The 14549-nt window shown below is 42.4% G+C and overlaps 1 protein-coding gene across 1 annotated transcript in view; it reads left to right on the forward strand.

Moving 5' to 3' along the window:
• AMPD1 (adenosine monophosphate deaminase 1) overlaps positions 1 to 13688 on the forward strand; it is a 22538-nt gene extending 8850 nt beyond the window's left edge. Inside the window, 12 exon segments of the mRNA XM_029948482.1 lie at positions 334 to 499; positions 4775 to 4994; positions 5511 to 5640; positions 7145 to 7339; positions 7619 to 7750; positions 8385 to 8548; positions 10428 to 10554; positions 10728 to 10891; positions 11561 to 11681; positions 12578 to 12751; positions 13041 to 13151; positions 13509 to 13688. Of these exon segments, the coding sequence (XP_029804342.1) occupies positions 334 to 499; positions 4775 to 4994; positions 5511 to 5640; positions 7145 to 7339; positions 7619 to 7750; positions 8385 to 8548; positions 10428 to 10554; positions 10728 to 10891; positions 11561 to 11681; positions 12578 to 12751; positions 13041 to 13151; positions 13509 to 13667 (1863 nt within the window). The 3' untranslated portion in view covers positions 13668 to 13688.
• The last annotated feature ends 861 nt before the right edge of the window (positions 13689 to 14549 follow it).

Raw genomic sequence — 14549 nt, forward strand, 5'->3', positions numbered from 1 at the left:
CGTATGTTACCTATAAAGAAGAAGGTATTTTTCATGTTATAAGGGATTCTTTTAATCTTTCTAGTAAACCCCAAACAAACACAAGACTGTAAGGAAAGACTTGTAGAGCAGGTGAGTTTTAGTAGAAATGGAAGAGGGAGAGAAACTTCAGGACCTGCTCCTGGAGGAAGACCCAGGGCCCAAGTCTCATAGGGAACAAGCAGCCAAATGGGCAGGCAATGCTCAGCACCAGCTACAACACCCAGGAGAGCTGGGGCGTACCCAAGACAAACTTGACCTGCTTCTTGGATTTTCATCAGGAGTGACTCTGATGCTCTGACACTTTCTTGGCAGGTGACAGTTGAAGACTTTGAAATAGTTTGCAAAGGTCTGTACAGGGCGCTGTGCATACGGGAGAGGTACATGCAGAAGTCATTTCAGAGATTCCCCAAAACCCCTTCCAAGTACTTGCGGAACATCGAGGGTGAGGCATGGGTAGCAAATGAGAGCTTCTACCCAGGTATGTCAGAAGTAATTTTCTTATGCAATGAAATCGGTCTTTATCAGACGTGTCCCTAGATGACAGTAGTCTTCCCCCACCACCATTCCGTGGTTTGGCTTTCTGCAGTTTCAGTTGCCTGCAGCCAACTGAGGTCCACAAGCAGATGGTCCTCCTGATTTATTGACAGAAGGTTAGCAGTGGCCTGGGGCGCCCACTTGGCTTAGTCAGTTAAGCATCCAACTCTTGATCTCAGCTCTTTTTTTTTTTTTTTTTTTTTTTTTTTAGTTTATTTGAGAGAGAGCTAGGGAGGGGCAGAGAAAGAGGGGGACAGAGAATCCAAAGCAGGCACTATGGTGACAGCAGAGAGCCCGATGTAAGGCTCGAACTCATGAATCATGAGATTATGACCTGAGCCAAAGTTGGACTACTAACTGACTGCGCCAACCCCTGCACTCTTGGCTCAGTTCTTGATCTCAGGGTTGTGCGTTAAAGCCCCACATTGAGCTCTTCACTGGGCAGGAAGCCTACTTAAAAAAAAAAAAAGGTCAGAGGTGGCCTAATGCTACCTCACAAGGCCTACCTCATTCACCTCGCTTCGTCTCATACAGGCATTTTATCATCTGGCATCATCATAAGAGGAAAGGTGAGTTTAGGGCAGTAAGATTTTTTGAGAGCAACCATGTTCACCCGATGTTTTTTTAAATTTACTGTTTATTTTAATTTTTAAGAGAGAGAGAGTGTGAGCAGGGGAGGGGCAGAGAGAAATGGAGACACAGAATCCAAAGCAGGCTCCAGGCTCTAAGCTGTCAGTACAGAGCCTGACACGGGGCTCAAACGCACAGACTGTGAGATCATGACCTGAGCTGAAGTTGGACCCTTAACTAACTGAGCCAGCCAGGAGCCCCTCCTAATTTTTATGACAGTATGTTGTTATAATTGATCTATTTTATTATTAGTTGTAGTTTAACCTCTTACTGTGCCTAATTTATAAATCAAACATGTAAGTTGGCAGACCAGTGGCCCATTATTAAGCCACTGTATGTATAGGAAAGGACAGTCTATACAGGGTTCAGTACAATCCACGGTTTCAGGCATCCACTGGAGGTGGTGGAATATGTCCCCCATGGATAAGGAGGGACCATGGTCTAGGTAAGCCAGTCTAAAAATATCATAGTCATGTTTGGCTCCATTCTCTCTCCTGCCCATACACACAGTCACATAATTATTTCCATACAATACCTCTCAAAATCTCCCCTCTTTACTATTCCCCAAACCCTAATTTAGGCCTATCTTTCCCCTCATGGAGACTATCCCCATAGTTTCTGACCCAGTCTCTCAAATTCTAATCTCACTGTCTGTTGGTTCATATTCACTTTGGTGCCAGTTAATAAAACACAGATCTGAGCATATCCTTCTCCTGTCACAAACCTTTAATCGCTCCCCATTACCTTCCAAATTCAGTCTAGTCTTTAGCCTGGCATTCAAGGCCTACCACCAGCTGGCCTTTTAACTAGATTCTCAACCTATTTATAAACTTACCTTATCTACTCCACCTTTGTTCTGGTCGGAAGTATTTCCTCTCCTCTGTCTGGTTCAGCACTTTCCTGCCCCTGGACTGTTGTCATTCTGTTCCCCGTGCCTGGACTGCCCTTCACTTTTTTCACTGAACGTCCATATGTCCATATCCAGCCTCATCCTTTGACGTGCAGCCCAGATGCTATCATTTCCTTCCTTCCTCTAACCTCTGGATGAAACTAAACTATATGTTTTGACTTTCCATCGTACTTCATTTCCATATCTCACATTTTACTTTCTGCCTTATATGAAGTTAAGTACATGTTTTTATTATTCAGATTTTATTAATTTCAGAGACTTCTACTGTATAACTGTATCATGATTTATTTAACCAATTCTCATTTTTAGGCATTTAGATTTCTTTTTTTTAATGTTTTATTTATTTCTGAAAGAGAGACACAGCGTGAGCAGGGGAAGGTCTGAGAGAGAGGGAAAAACAGAACCCGAAGACAGGCTCCAAGCTCTGAGCTAGCTGTCCGCCCAGAGCCTGATGTGGGGCTCGAACCCACGAACTGCCAGATCACGACCTTAGCTGAAGTTGGGCACTCAACTGACCAAGCCACCCAGGTGCCCCTAGATCCCTGACTTTTAAAAACTGATTTCTGATAAGATTGCAATAAACAGCACTAGAGAAACATCTTTGTGCAGTTGCCTTACCTCTTCTGGAGTATCCTTCAAGGACTGAAATTGGCAAATATTAAAGGTTTTTGAACTTGCAAATTGGTGTATCATTAAAGATTTCCAGTTCTGCAACTACTACTCTATAATTCCTTTTAATATTAAAATCAGAGTAAACACGTATCCAGTTTGGCAATGCATAAAAGCGGTTTACCTATTTTCCATAATATCGACATCTAGGATGTTTGTCTTGCCTTTGTTTCTTCTAAATTATGCTTTATCTCTCTAGTATGTTCTATAATGGTTCATAAATTAATATTCAACATAGCAAAATACGATTTTACTTCTTTCACATTCCTTATCTCCTAGTTTTGAATAGAAAATGCATGACTTTTTCCTTTCCATATTATTTTTCCCACTGTGGCTGTCATTCATCACTGACAAATGGGAGGCATTCTGCTGCCTTGGGCACTTACTTAGGGAAAGTAAGAGGATTAAGTGCTTTAAAGGCCATGACAGCGTAGAATTTGTTCTTGGCTTTCTTAGGCTGAAATAGTTCGCATTGGAAAGAAGGGGACATTTACAAAATCCCTTCTTTGGCAGAAATTGTAGGCGCTTCAGGAGGTGGATAATATATTATGATTACAATAAGAACTGTAATTCTTCTAATTAGACTTTATTTATATTTCCATTTATATTAAAACCACTCTAGGGGCACCTGGGTGGCTCAGTCGGTTAGGCCTCCGACTTCGGCTCAGGTCAGGTCTCACGTTCGTGGGTTTGAACCCCGCGTTAGGCTCTGTGCTAACAGCTAGCTCAGAACCTGGAGCCTGTTTCCAGTTCTGTGTCTCCTTCTCTCTCTGCGCCTCCCCCTCTCATGCTCTGTCTCTCTCTGTATCAAAAATAAATAAAACATTAAAAAAAATTAAAACCACTCTAGATGGAGCGCAAAGGGTCTTTAGGGCAGTGAGACTATTTGTATGATACTATACAAGTGAATTCATGTCATTCATTGTACATTCATCCAAACCTACATAATGTATAACCCCAAGAGTGAACCCTAAGTTAAACTATGGACTTTGGGTGATTACAACGTGTCAATGATGTTCATCAGTTGCACCAAATGTACCTTCTGGTGGAGGGTATGCGTAGTGTGGAAGGCAGTGCCTGCGTGGGGCTAGGAATATATGGGAACTATGTATGTGGTGCTTAATTTCGCTATGAACTTAAATCCGCTCTACGGGCACCTGGGTGGCTCAGTTGGTTGAGCATCTGACTTCCACTCAGATCATGATCTCTCAGTTTATGGGTTTGAGCCCTGTGTCAGGCTCTGCACTGACAGCTCAGAGCCTGGAGCCTATTTCAGATTCTGTGTCTCCCTCTCTCTCTGCCCCTCCCTCACTCATGCTCTGTCTCTCTCTATCTCTCAAAAATAAATAAACATTAAAAAATTTTAAACTAAAAATAAAGTCTTCTAAATTAAGACTTCTAGAGAGGTTGGTTTTATTAAGGATACAATACTATTTAACCGTAATTGGATTTTACTCCTATGCAAGTGTCTCATAAGCTAATAAAATGTTTTAAACAGGAAGCCTTTGACAACCTACTTTAGTAAATAAAATTATTGGTAAGTAGTGTATCAATCATGTAAATAGTACTTCTAAAGAACTTGAAAATCATTCTTATACTAGATAAAATCTTATAGTTATTTTAAACTACTAATTTAGTCACCTTTGAAAAATAGTGTAGGAGTGCCTGGGTGGCTCAGTTGGTTAAGCGTCTGACTTTGGCTCAGTCATGATCTCACTTTCCGTGAGTTTGAGCCCTATGTCTGTCAGTGTGCTGACAGCTCAGAGCCTGGAACCTGCTTCGGATTCTGTATCTCCCTCTCTCTCCCCATCTCAAACATAAATTTTTTTAAAAATTTTAAAAAAGAAAGATAATCTAAAAATAAACCTTAGCTTAGCCCTGGATGAATAATGATAACTTATAACATACAGGATTCCAAACAAATGAGATCTTACAGCATTTTGTATTTTGGGTTATTTCCATGTGGTCACTTATCTTATTTCTTGATTACTCTATGTTTTATTGAAAAAGTCTTTACCCCTCCTGTGAAGAATGGAGAAGACCCCTTCCAAACAGATGGCCTACCGGAAAACCTTGGTTATCACCTCAAAATGAAGGACGGTGTAATTTACGTCTATCCTAACGAGGCAGCAGCTGGCAAAGATGAACCTAAGCCACTTCCTTATCTAAATATGGACACCTTCTTAGATGATATGAATTTTCTACTTGCTTTAATTGCCCAAGGACCCGTGTAAGTGTTTCACGATGTCTGAACTATCACCACCACCACCACCACGAGTACTAACACTTCTCTTAGTAAGCATGAGTATTTACTAAGTGCTTACAACATTCAAACACCATGTTAAACCTTTCATGTATGTTATTTCCTTTCTCCTCACAATCAATTTTGTGAGGTGGGTATTTTTATAAGCGGAGACTCTGATGAGTTAAGTAATCTGCCAAAGTCACACAGCTTGCTGAGATTCAAGCCCAAATCTGCCATCTCCACAGCCAGGACCCTTAGCCTTGAGCACCACTGTCTCCCCAGGACTGTTAAATGCCTTCCCCAGTCCTCCCTCACGCCTCTGTCCCACGTGGATGAGAAGATTGAGCCCCAGTACTTCTCAAGTGAGATTTACTGTAAGCTGAAGTGTTTGTTCCAGTCATTGCTTCCTATAGGTAATAAGGGTCCTGATGGTTTTGACACTGTGTCTGTTTTCCTTAAGTGTCGGAATGATTCAGAATTATGTGATTTAATATTTCACAGCAAGACCTACACCCACCGACGCCTAAAGTTCCTGTCGTCCAAGTTCCAGGTCCATCAGATGCTCAACGAGATGGATGAGTTAAAGGAACTGAAGAACAACCCGCACCGCGATTTTTATAACTGCAGGAAGGTAAACACTGTTGGCGCAGAGGCCACTGCTGGGCAAACACAGGAGCCCAATTAGCTTTGAGTGGGACAAGAAAGATACTGTTTTTCTGATTACTGTAAGGTTTCTGCAGGTTCGGTGGGTTTAGTGAAAGCAGATTAATTATCCTAAAAGGTTAGAATGCCATTTCTACTATTTTCTGCACAGAAGGGTTGACCACATCCTTGCTACAAAAAATTATAATGATCGTAAACTACAAAAGTAATAAAAATGAACGAAATCTCAAAAACTGCTATTCCAGAATTCAGAAGATCTTTATTCTAGTCCTTTTTCTTCTATTTCCTGACTCTGAGATATAGGGGGATGTGATTAAATATTTCTGAGTTCGTTTCCTCATTCGTATAATTGGAAAATATATCTGCTGAGTCTAGCTCACGAGAGGACAGTGGGTGTCAGATGCGCTAATGAGTGTAGAAAACTAATCAACTTAGAAACACTTCTGAGGTGTGTTCTGACCATTTGAGTGATTTCAAGAAGTGAGGATAGAAAACATACGAGCAGAGATTCGGGACCAAATTCTGGCTCAGCCGCCTGTATAACCTTGGGCAAAGTCATCTATCAAATCTCCAGGTTATAAAATTGTGGTCATAAAAATATCTAACTCAGGAGTGCCTGGGTGGCTCAGGCTGTTAAGCATCGGACTTAGGCTCAGGTCATAATCTCACGGTTTCATGGGTTCGAGCCCCGCATCGGGCTCTGTGCTGACAGCTCAGAGCCTGGAGCCTGTCTTTGGATTCTGTGTCTCCCTCTCTCTCTGTCCCTTCCCTGCTCACACTCTGTCTCCACCTCCCTCTCAAAAATATATATATTTTTAATGTTTATTTTATTTTGAGAGACAGAGAGAGGCTGGAGGAGGAGTAGAGTGAGGGAGACACAAGATCTGAAGCAGGCTCTGCACTGATAGCAGAGAGCCTGATGTGGGGCTGAAGCTCACCAACTGTGAGATCATGACCTGAGCTGAAGTAGTGCCCTTAACCGACTGAACCACCCAGGCGTCCCTCAAAAACATTTTTAAAAATTAAAAAAAAAAATCTAACTCGTAAAGGCCATCGCTGTTGCCATGGCTTCATAATTTTGATCTTTTTTCCCTTTGGGGCTGAAAGCTGTGGTAGCTAGTTCATTTCAGGGGTGAAGAGTGGCGCCGAAGAATTTTGTGCGGATCAAACGTAGGGAGTAAATTGGATGTGCAGATGTCCAAGAGAAGTAGGCATCATTACTGATTCCCTGTGCTTTCACACTCTTGCAAGGGTACTACAAAAGTGAACTACAAAAGTAACAAAAATGAACGAAATCTCAAAAAAGGTGCTACAGGTTCTTTCCTGGCGGGCCACCTTCACCAGATGTCAAGTCATACCCGTCTATTTATTCCTTTCTGCTGCCTCCCTGGGGTGTGCAGGCACCATAACCTGTAACAGAGCAGCACGACTAAAGCTGATTGTTGGTTTTCTTTCTCTGAATATACACACAGGTGGACACCCATATCCATGCGGCCGCTTGCATGAACCAGAAGCATCTGCTGCGTTTTATCAAGAAATCGTACCACATCGATGCCGACAGAGTGGTCTATAGCACCAAGGAGAAAAAGCTGACCCTAAAGGAACTTTTTGCCAAATTAAAGATGCATCCCTATGACCTGACTGTTGATTCTCTGGATGTTCACGCTGTGGGTTGAAAGAGATAATGTCAGTTTCGTGCGCATACTCAGAACCCCACACGCCTTTCTCCTACAACCTCCCCCTTCTCAGAGCCCCCTTAACCATACTGGCTGAAAGCACCCACAGACAACTTTGAGGTTTACTCATTTGTCAATTGTGCCAGATCCCTTCTTGGAGCCCCACCCCGTCCCCTGTTCCCAGGCCCTATTCCTTGTGGCCATTCCCTAGCTCGCCATGTCCCAGATGCTCTGATAATAACACACTTGTGTTCCTATTTCCTGATTCAGGGACGCCAGACCTTCCAGCGTTTTGATAAGTTCAATGACAAATACAATCCTGTAGGAGCAAGTGAGCTACGAGACCTCTACCTAAAGACAGACAACTATATTGATGGGGAATATTTTGCCACCATCATCAAGGTGAGCAAGAGCCAACCAGATCTATGGTATCTGCCCTGATTCTTGAGGAGGGGGAGGAGGAGAGGGAGGAATAGAAGGAAGGAGAGAAGAGAGGAGGAAGGAGAGAGAGAGGGAAGGAAAGGAAGGAGATGAAGGAAGGAGAAGGGTGCATTCCCTGGGGAAGCACCATGGATTGAATGTAAGTTTCTTTGGAAATGTTCATTATAATGATTTTAAAAGACTTGTCTTCCTAGGCTAGAGAAGCTGAGGATGAGGATTTGGGGCTGATTAAGAACTCTTTCAGGCTCGTGGCCTAAGCTCTAGGACGCAGGAATGACACAATAGACTTGGGAGATGTGTGGTTTGGAAAGTAGGGGGTGTAAGGTTTGGGTGCTGTTTGCAAGCCCCTTGGATAGAACATCTCAACATCCTTTGACTTTCTCACTCTCTAGACTCTATCACTATCAGTCTCTTACTGACTCGATTCCCCTCATCTCTGAATTTCCTTAGATCTTAATCTGGAATAGGTTCCTTCTGACTTCCTTTTATGCTTCCTCAGCTCTTCTTAGTGCCTACTTCCTCTCCCTAGAGAGGTTTAGACCCCTTAGGGACTTGTGAGAATCCCTGGCTTTGGACTCCTTTCTTGGCTTCGCAGGAGGTAGGTGCAGACCTGGTGGAGGCCAAGTACCAGCACGCCGAGCCCCGCCTGTCGATCTACGGCCGCAGTCCTGACGAGTGGCACAAACTGTCCGCCTGGTTCATCCGTAACCGCATCTATTGCCGCAACATGACCTGGATGATCCAGGTCCCCCGGATCTAGTACGTACCAGCCCAGCAGAGACTCTGAGGTCTCACTTCATCCCACCCGCCTCGCCTCCGACCCACAAACAAGGAAGACGCAGCCCCACTAGACACCAATAAGCCTGGTCAAAGCAGCACTCAGCACAGGGTCCTGGGTGCCTGGTTTTGTTCAGTCTGGGTTCAGCACTCTTGACCAGAGACAGGGAATTAGGAAAATCATTTCAGTTCAGTGTTCTAACCAAATTTTTGGGGTTTCTTTTTTAAAACGTGAAACTTCATGCAGATCACAAAATAACTCGTTGAGAGTATTTAAGCTAGGATATAAGAAAATTGAGCTAGGATAAGAACTATGTACATTTTATTATACTTCCCCTTTCTCCTAGTCTTCTTCTCTGTGTTCAGTCATTCTTTCCCATGCTTATCTGTACTGGGATGTAGCCTTCTTGTAGCAAAACTTTACTGGCACACCGGGGTGGCTCAGTCAGTTAAGCGACTGACTCTGAATTATGGCTCAGGTCATGATCTCATGGTTTTTGAGTTTGAACCCCACATTAGGCTCTGTGCTGACAGCGCGGAACCTGCTTGAGATTCTCTCTCTCCCTGTCTCTCTCTGACCCTCCCCGGTTCACCCACCCCTTCATTCTCTTTGTCTCAAAATAAATAAATATCAAAAATAGGAAGGCCTTTACTACCATATGACAATTGTCTCATTTACAGGTGCTCAAGTTCTCCATAATCAATGAGTATTTATCAATCAGTGATATTACCCATGCTCTCAGAGATACTCAGTATCATTGATCTTTTATCTAACTTAAGTGTTTATATATATTCTGGCCACCTGCCTCTGTGTGCACCCCTGCCCCCCACCCCTGCTCCGAGGCAATGTAAGAGTTTTATCTTGTCTCTTGAGCCAAAAAAGTAACTCTTTGACTGGGATAGAACTTCTGGTCTAATATCATTAAAACAGAGAAGCAGTAGGTGTGATAAGAGCATGGACTCTGGACCTAGAGCGGCTGTACTTGAATCCCACTTCTACTACTTAATAGGTGTGTGAACTTGGGCAATTTTCATGAGCTCTCTGTGCCTTTATTTCATCATCTTTAAAATGAAGGTGGCTGGCTGGCTTAGTCAGTAGAGCATGGGACTCTTGATCTCCAGGTTGTGAGTTCAAGTCCCACATTAAGTGTAGAGCTTACTTAAAAAAGTAAATAAACTAACAAAAAAATAGGACCATAATGGTAGCTAACAGACCGAATTATTATGAGGATTAAATTAGCTAATATTTCTGTCTACTTAAAAGAGTGGATGGCATATGTTGAGTGCTATATAAGAGTTAGTTTGTTGGATTGTCCCTGGCTAAAGCATATTAGAAGTGTTTTTGGTTTTGGTTCTTGAGAGAGCAAGAGCAAGAGAGCACATGTGAGAACTGGGGAGAGGGGCAGGCAGAGGGAGAGAAAGAATCCGAAGCAGGGTCCTCACTGAGCATGAAGCCCAACATGGGGCTTGATTCCATGACCCTGGGATCATGATGTGAGCTGAAATCAACCAACCTGAGTCACCCAGGTGCCCCAAAAGCGTTCCCAATAAATGTATCATGCTCACCATCTTTTGCGACATAGTTCCTATATATATTCTTCGTTTTCCATATGGATTTAGCTGTGAAGGTGGCTTTGTAAAAGAGATGGGGGCAACTGGTCCAGCAAGAAATTTGAATATCTATGCCTAATCTAAATGGAATCCCTCTTCATGGGTAACCAGGAAGAGTGTACCGGAGTAGACCTAAAATGGACGCACTAAGTCTTCCTGCACATGGCATTTGACCCTCTGATTCCTTCACACAGGGCCTATCAATACTAAAAATATTTTCCTCCTAAATTTTCCTTATTCTTGCCTTTAGTGATGTGTTCCGATCTAAGAATTTCCTCCCACACTTTGGAAAGATGCTGGAGAATGTTTTCATGCCAGTGTTTGAGGCCACCATTAACCCCCAGGCTCACCCGGACCTCAGTGTCTTCCTTAAGCACGTAAGCATGAGTCTTTGGGCCTTCCTCCTGCTGTGCGTGCACCGATCCTGCCTCATAGCTGTGATTCAATTCTGGTGCTTATCTCTGACGCTTGGTGCTTGCCTTTGGGAGATGAAAGGACGGGGATTCTGCAGTCGGACTGACCCTATTGCATGGCCTACTTTTCTGGACAGATTACTGGCTTTGACAGTGTGGATGATGAGTCCAAACACAGTGGCCACATGTTCTCCTCCAAGAGCCCCAAGCCCCATGAGTGGACGGTAGAAAAGAACCCATCTTACACTTACTATGCCTACTACATGTATGCGAACATCACGGTGCTCAACAGCCTGAGAAAGTAAGTAGGCGGAACTGGAGCTAGGAGATGATTCTATTCCAGACAGCTCTTGGGCCCAGACATTGGTGCCTTAGGTGGTCAAAAGCCACTGCACTGTGCTCTGACAACCCTTCCAGTTGGCCCGAATCAGATATTTCTTTCCCTTGTCTTTTTCTTTGACTTCTTTCTGTATTTAGTAGCAGGAATGGATATTTTGGAGCCTTCAGTAACTTTCACAGTTCCTTTCTCTAGAAGTTTAGGGGTTTACACTAATCACTGCACAACTTATTGTCATACTCCATACACTTCACCCTTCTTGATATACCTGGGTAAAGAATAGAGGACTATTCGAACGGGGTTTTCTGGAGACACCTCCCCCCTCAAGTGTGAGTAGGAGAAATGACAACATGGTGCTATTGGTAGATTTCCTGTTGATACTGAAGGTAATCAAATCTTGATTTTCCTTCATACTCTCATATCCTCTACTGCCTCTTTTTCAGAAGGCTGTGTTCGGGAAAAATTGAGATTATGAGTTGGAATTGCCAGTTTACTGAATCCTTTGGGTACCCCACTCCCTTTCAGAGGGTTCATTTTTTCCCACCAGATTTTCTTGTAAATCACTCCATGCCCAGCACTGCTGCCGGGCCCTGGCCGGCCACCTGTGATTACTATGGCAGTTGCTTTCCCTAGGGAACGAGGCATGAATACCTTCCTGTTCCGACCTCACTGTGGGGAAGCTGGGGCTCTTACCCATCTCATGACAGCATTCATGACAGCAGATAATATCTCTCATGGCCTGAATTTAAAGAAGGTGAGTTGGAGGCAGTCTTCCTAATATTAACTTTTATTTATTTTTTAAATGTTTTATTTATTTTGAGAGAGAGAGAGAAAGAGACAGCATGAGCAGGGGAGGGTCAGAGAGAGGGAGGCACTGAATCTGAAGAGAGGCTCCAAGCTCTGAGCTAGCGGTCAGCACAGAGCCCGATGCGGGGCTTGAACCCACGAACTGTGAGATCATGACCTGAGCTAAAGTTGGATGCTTAACTGACTGAGCCACCTAGGCACCCCCTAATATTAACTTTTATACTGGAGCTAGAGGAATAATTTTTTTCCCTATCATTTTCTCCCAAGTTGTTATCAACACTGGAATCAAATTAAAGTAGAGCCAAAAAATATTTTTAAGGTTAATTCATATAATTCATTTTACAGAAGCTAGACAAGTAAAGGGAGTTGCTTACCTAACCAGTTAGCAGCAGAGATGAGTTAATGCAGGTCTTCTGACTTCTATTTTAAAACTCTGACAAGGGAGAATTCAGAGGTACTTGGCTTACCTTAACCTGGATTTTGCCAGATTTCTTGTTATAGCATGTTTTCAAATATCTCTTGTGAGAGTCGGAACCTTCTTGTAGGGAAAAAAAAATGTTTCAAGGTGAAATCTTTTCCCTAAGACAGACCATGTACCTTAGGCAACTAAAACTCAAACATTTGGTTTGAGTCAATGTTACTGAAAATGGATGATCCCAAATACATTTATTCTAAATGGCATTTACATTTAAAATGATTATTCTTCTGTACTCAGGGATTTAAAGAACGTACGATCATTCTGTTGAAAGCTAAACCTTGCGGTAGATCATGTGGTTTTAACATTTCTCACTTGTATCCCTTTTTCAACATGCTTAGATAATTTTTTTCACTTTTCCTTTTCAGAGCCCTGTGTTACAGTACTTGTTTTTCTTAGCCCAGATTCCCATCGCCATGTCACCATTAAGTAACAACAGCTTATTCCTTGAATATGCCAAAAATCCTTTTTTAGATTTCCTCCAGAAAGGACTGATGATCTCACTGTCGACAGATGACCCGATGCAATTCCACTTCACCAAGGTGCGCATGTGGGGTCTTGAGCAGGACAGGCATATTTGGTGGGACTGTTGTTTTCCAGCCAGAATTTTAAAGTCAGATCAAGGTATTTCAATATGTTTTTTCTGCTGGATGCTTGTCATTTTTTTTAATACATTTTTTTCTTTTCTTTTCTTTTCCTTTCCTTTTTCTTTTCTCCTTTCTTTTCTCTTTTCTTTCCTTCCTGCCTCCCTGCCTTCCTTCCTTTCTCTTTCTTCCTTCTTTCTTTCTTTCCTTTTTTTTTTTTTTGCCTCATTTAAATAAATAACCCAAGGAGCCCCTAATGGAAGAATACGCCATTGCTGCACAAGTGTTCAAACTGAGTACCTGTGATATGTGTGAGGTGGCAAGAAACAGTGTCCTGCAATGTGGAATTTCTCATGAGGTAGACCTGACCTTGGCTGGCTGCCCTTCTGGGTATAGGATCTGGTAACTGAGTACAGAAAAGAGAGTTGGGGAAACACTGGTAGAAAAATTATCCCGCAAACCATAGGCAATTACTATGGAGAGGGATCAGAAAGAATTCTTCCGGCCCTCTGGCTAAGCCTGGCGGCAAGGAAAATAAAACACATTTGACTTCTTAGCAGACCGTGCATATCGAGGCCCTGGCTAAATGCTTTTACTGGTTTATGTTTTCCTTTTGTCACTAAGTAATATAAGGAAGGAACCTTTGTGGAAGATGTAATTATGGTCTATATTGGGATAAAAAGACAACCATCATTCCCCTTCTTTTCTCTTACAGGAGAAAGCAAGTTTCCTTGGCGACAATTACCTTGAGGAAGGCCCTATGGGAAACGACATCCGAAAGACAAATGTAGCCCAAATCCGTATGGCCTATCGCTATGAAACCTGGTGTTATGAACTTAATTTAATTGCTGAAGGTCTTAAATCAGGAGAATAAAGTAAATAAACCAAATAATAATATGGGTGAGATTTTCATTAAAGAATGTGAATATTAGTTACCCATTTTTGAATTCTTACTACAAACCAATGATTGTACTAGATATCATTCCACTGAATTATATCATTTAATTATTTTCACTTTACGAAGTAGATAATAGTATCTTCATTTTGTAGAAGATGAGTAAACTGAAGTTAGTGAAGTTAATAACACGCACAAGGACACATCTATTTAGTGGTAGCAATGGGGCTGTAGGTTTGTGAGACTTGAGTCTCTATGACTTACAGGTGAGACATTTCCTCGTATTTTTACCCCCCCTTATTAACTGTTAATAATAATATATTATTATTGATATAATAACTATTAAGTCAAGGCAAAAATACAAGCAAATGACTTGTTATTGGGAGAATGCAGGATTTAACAATCTTTTTTAATGTTTATTTATATTTGAAGAAGAGAGAGAGAGAGAGAGAGACAGAGCATGAGCTGAGAGAGGCAGAAAGAGAGAGAGGGAAACAGAATCCCAAGCAAGCTCCAGGTTCTGAGCATCAACACAGAGCCCAACACAGGGCTTGAACTCACGAGCAGTGAGATCAGGACCTGAGCCAAAGTCAGATGCCCAACCCATTGAGCCACCCAGGGGTGCTCGGGGAGAAGGTGGGCTTTGGGTTTACAGAATGAACTTTGCTTAAGGCGCTTAGACCACCGAAAAGTCCTTTTGACAGGATGCAACTGGAAACTGGTGTTCTTAGACAAAAACAGGTATAGCCCAATACAGAAAATATGTACCTATGAGCTATTACACTTAGGGAGAATTTATCTTATAAAAAGATTCTTAGTTTTAAGGATATAATTGTCAATAAAGTTATAGTCAGCTGTCAT

This window comes from Suricata suricatta, chromosome 8 (assembly GCF_006229205.1).
Source record: "Suricata suricatta isolate VVHF042 chromosome 8, meerkat_22Aug2017_6uvM2_HiC, whole genome shotgun sequence".
Classification (NCBI taxonomy): domain Eukaryota; kingdom Metazoa; phylum Chordata; class Mammalia; order Carnivora; family Herpestidae; genus Suricata; species Suricata suricatta.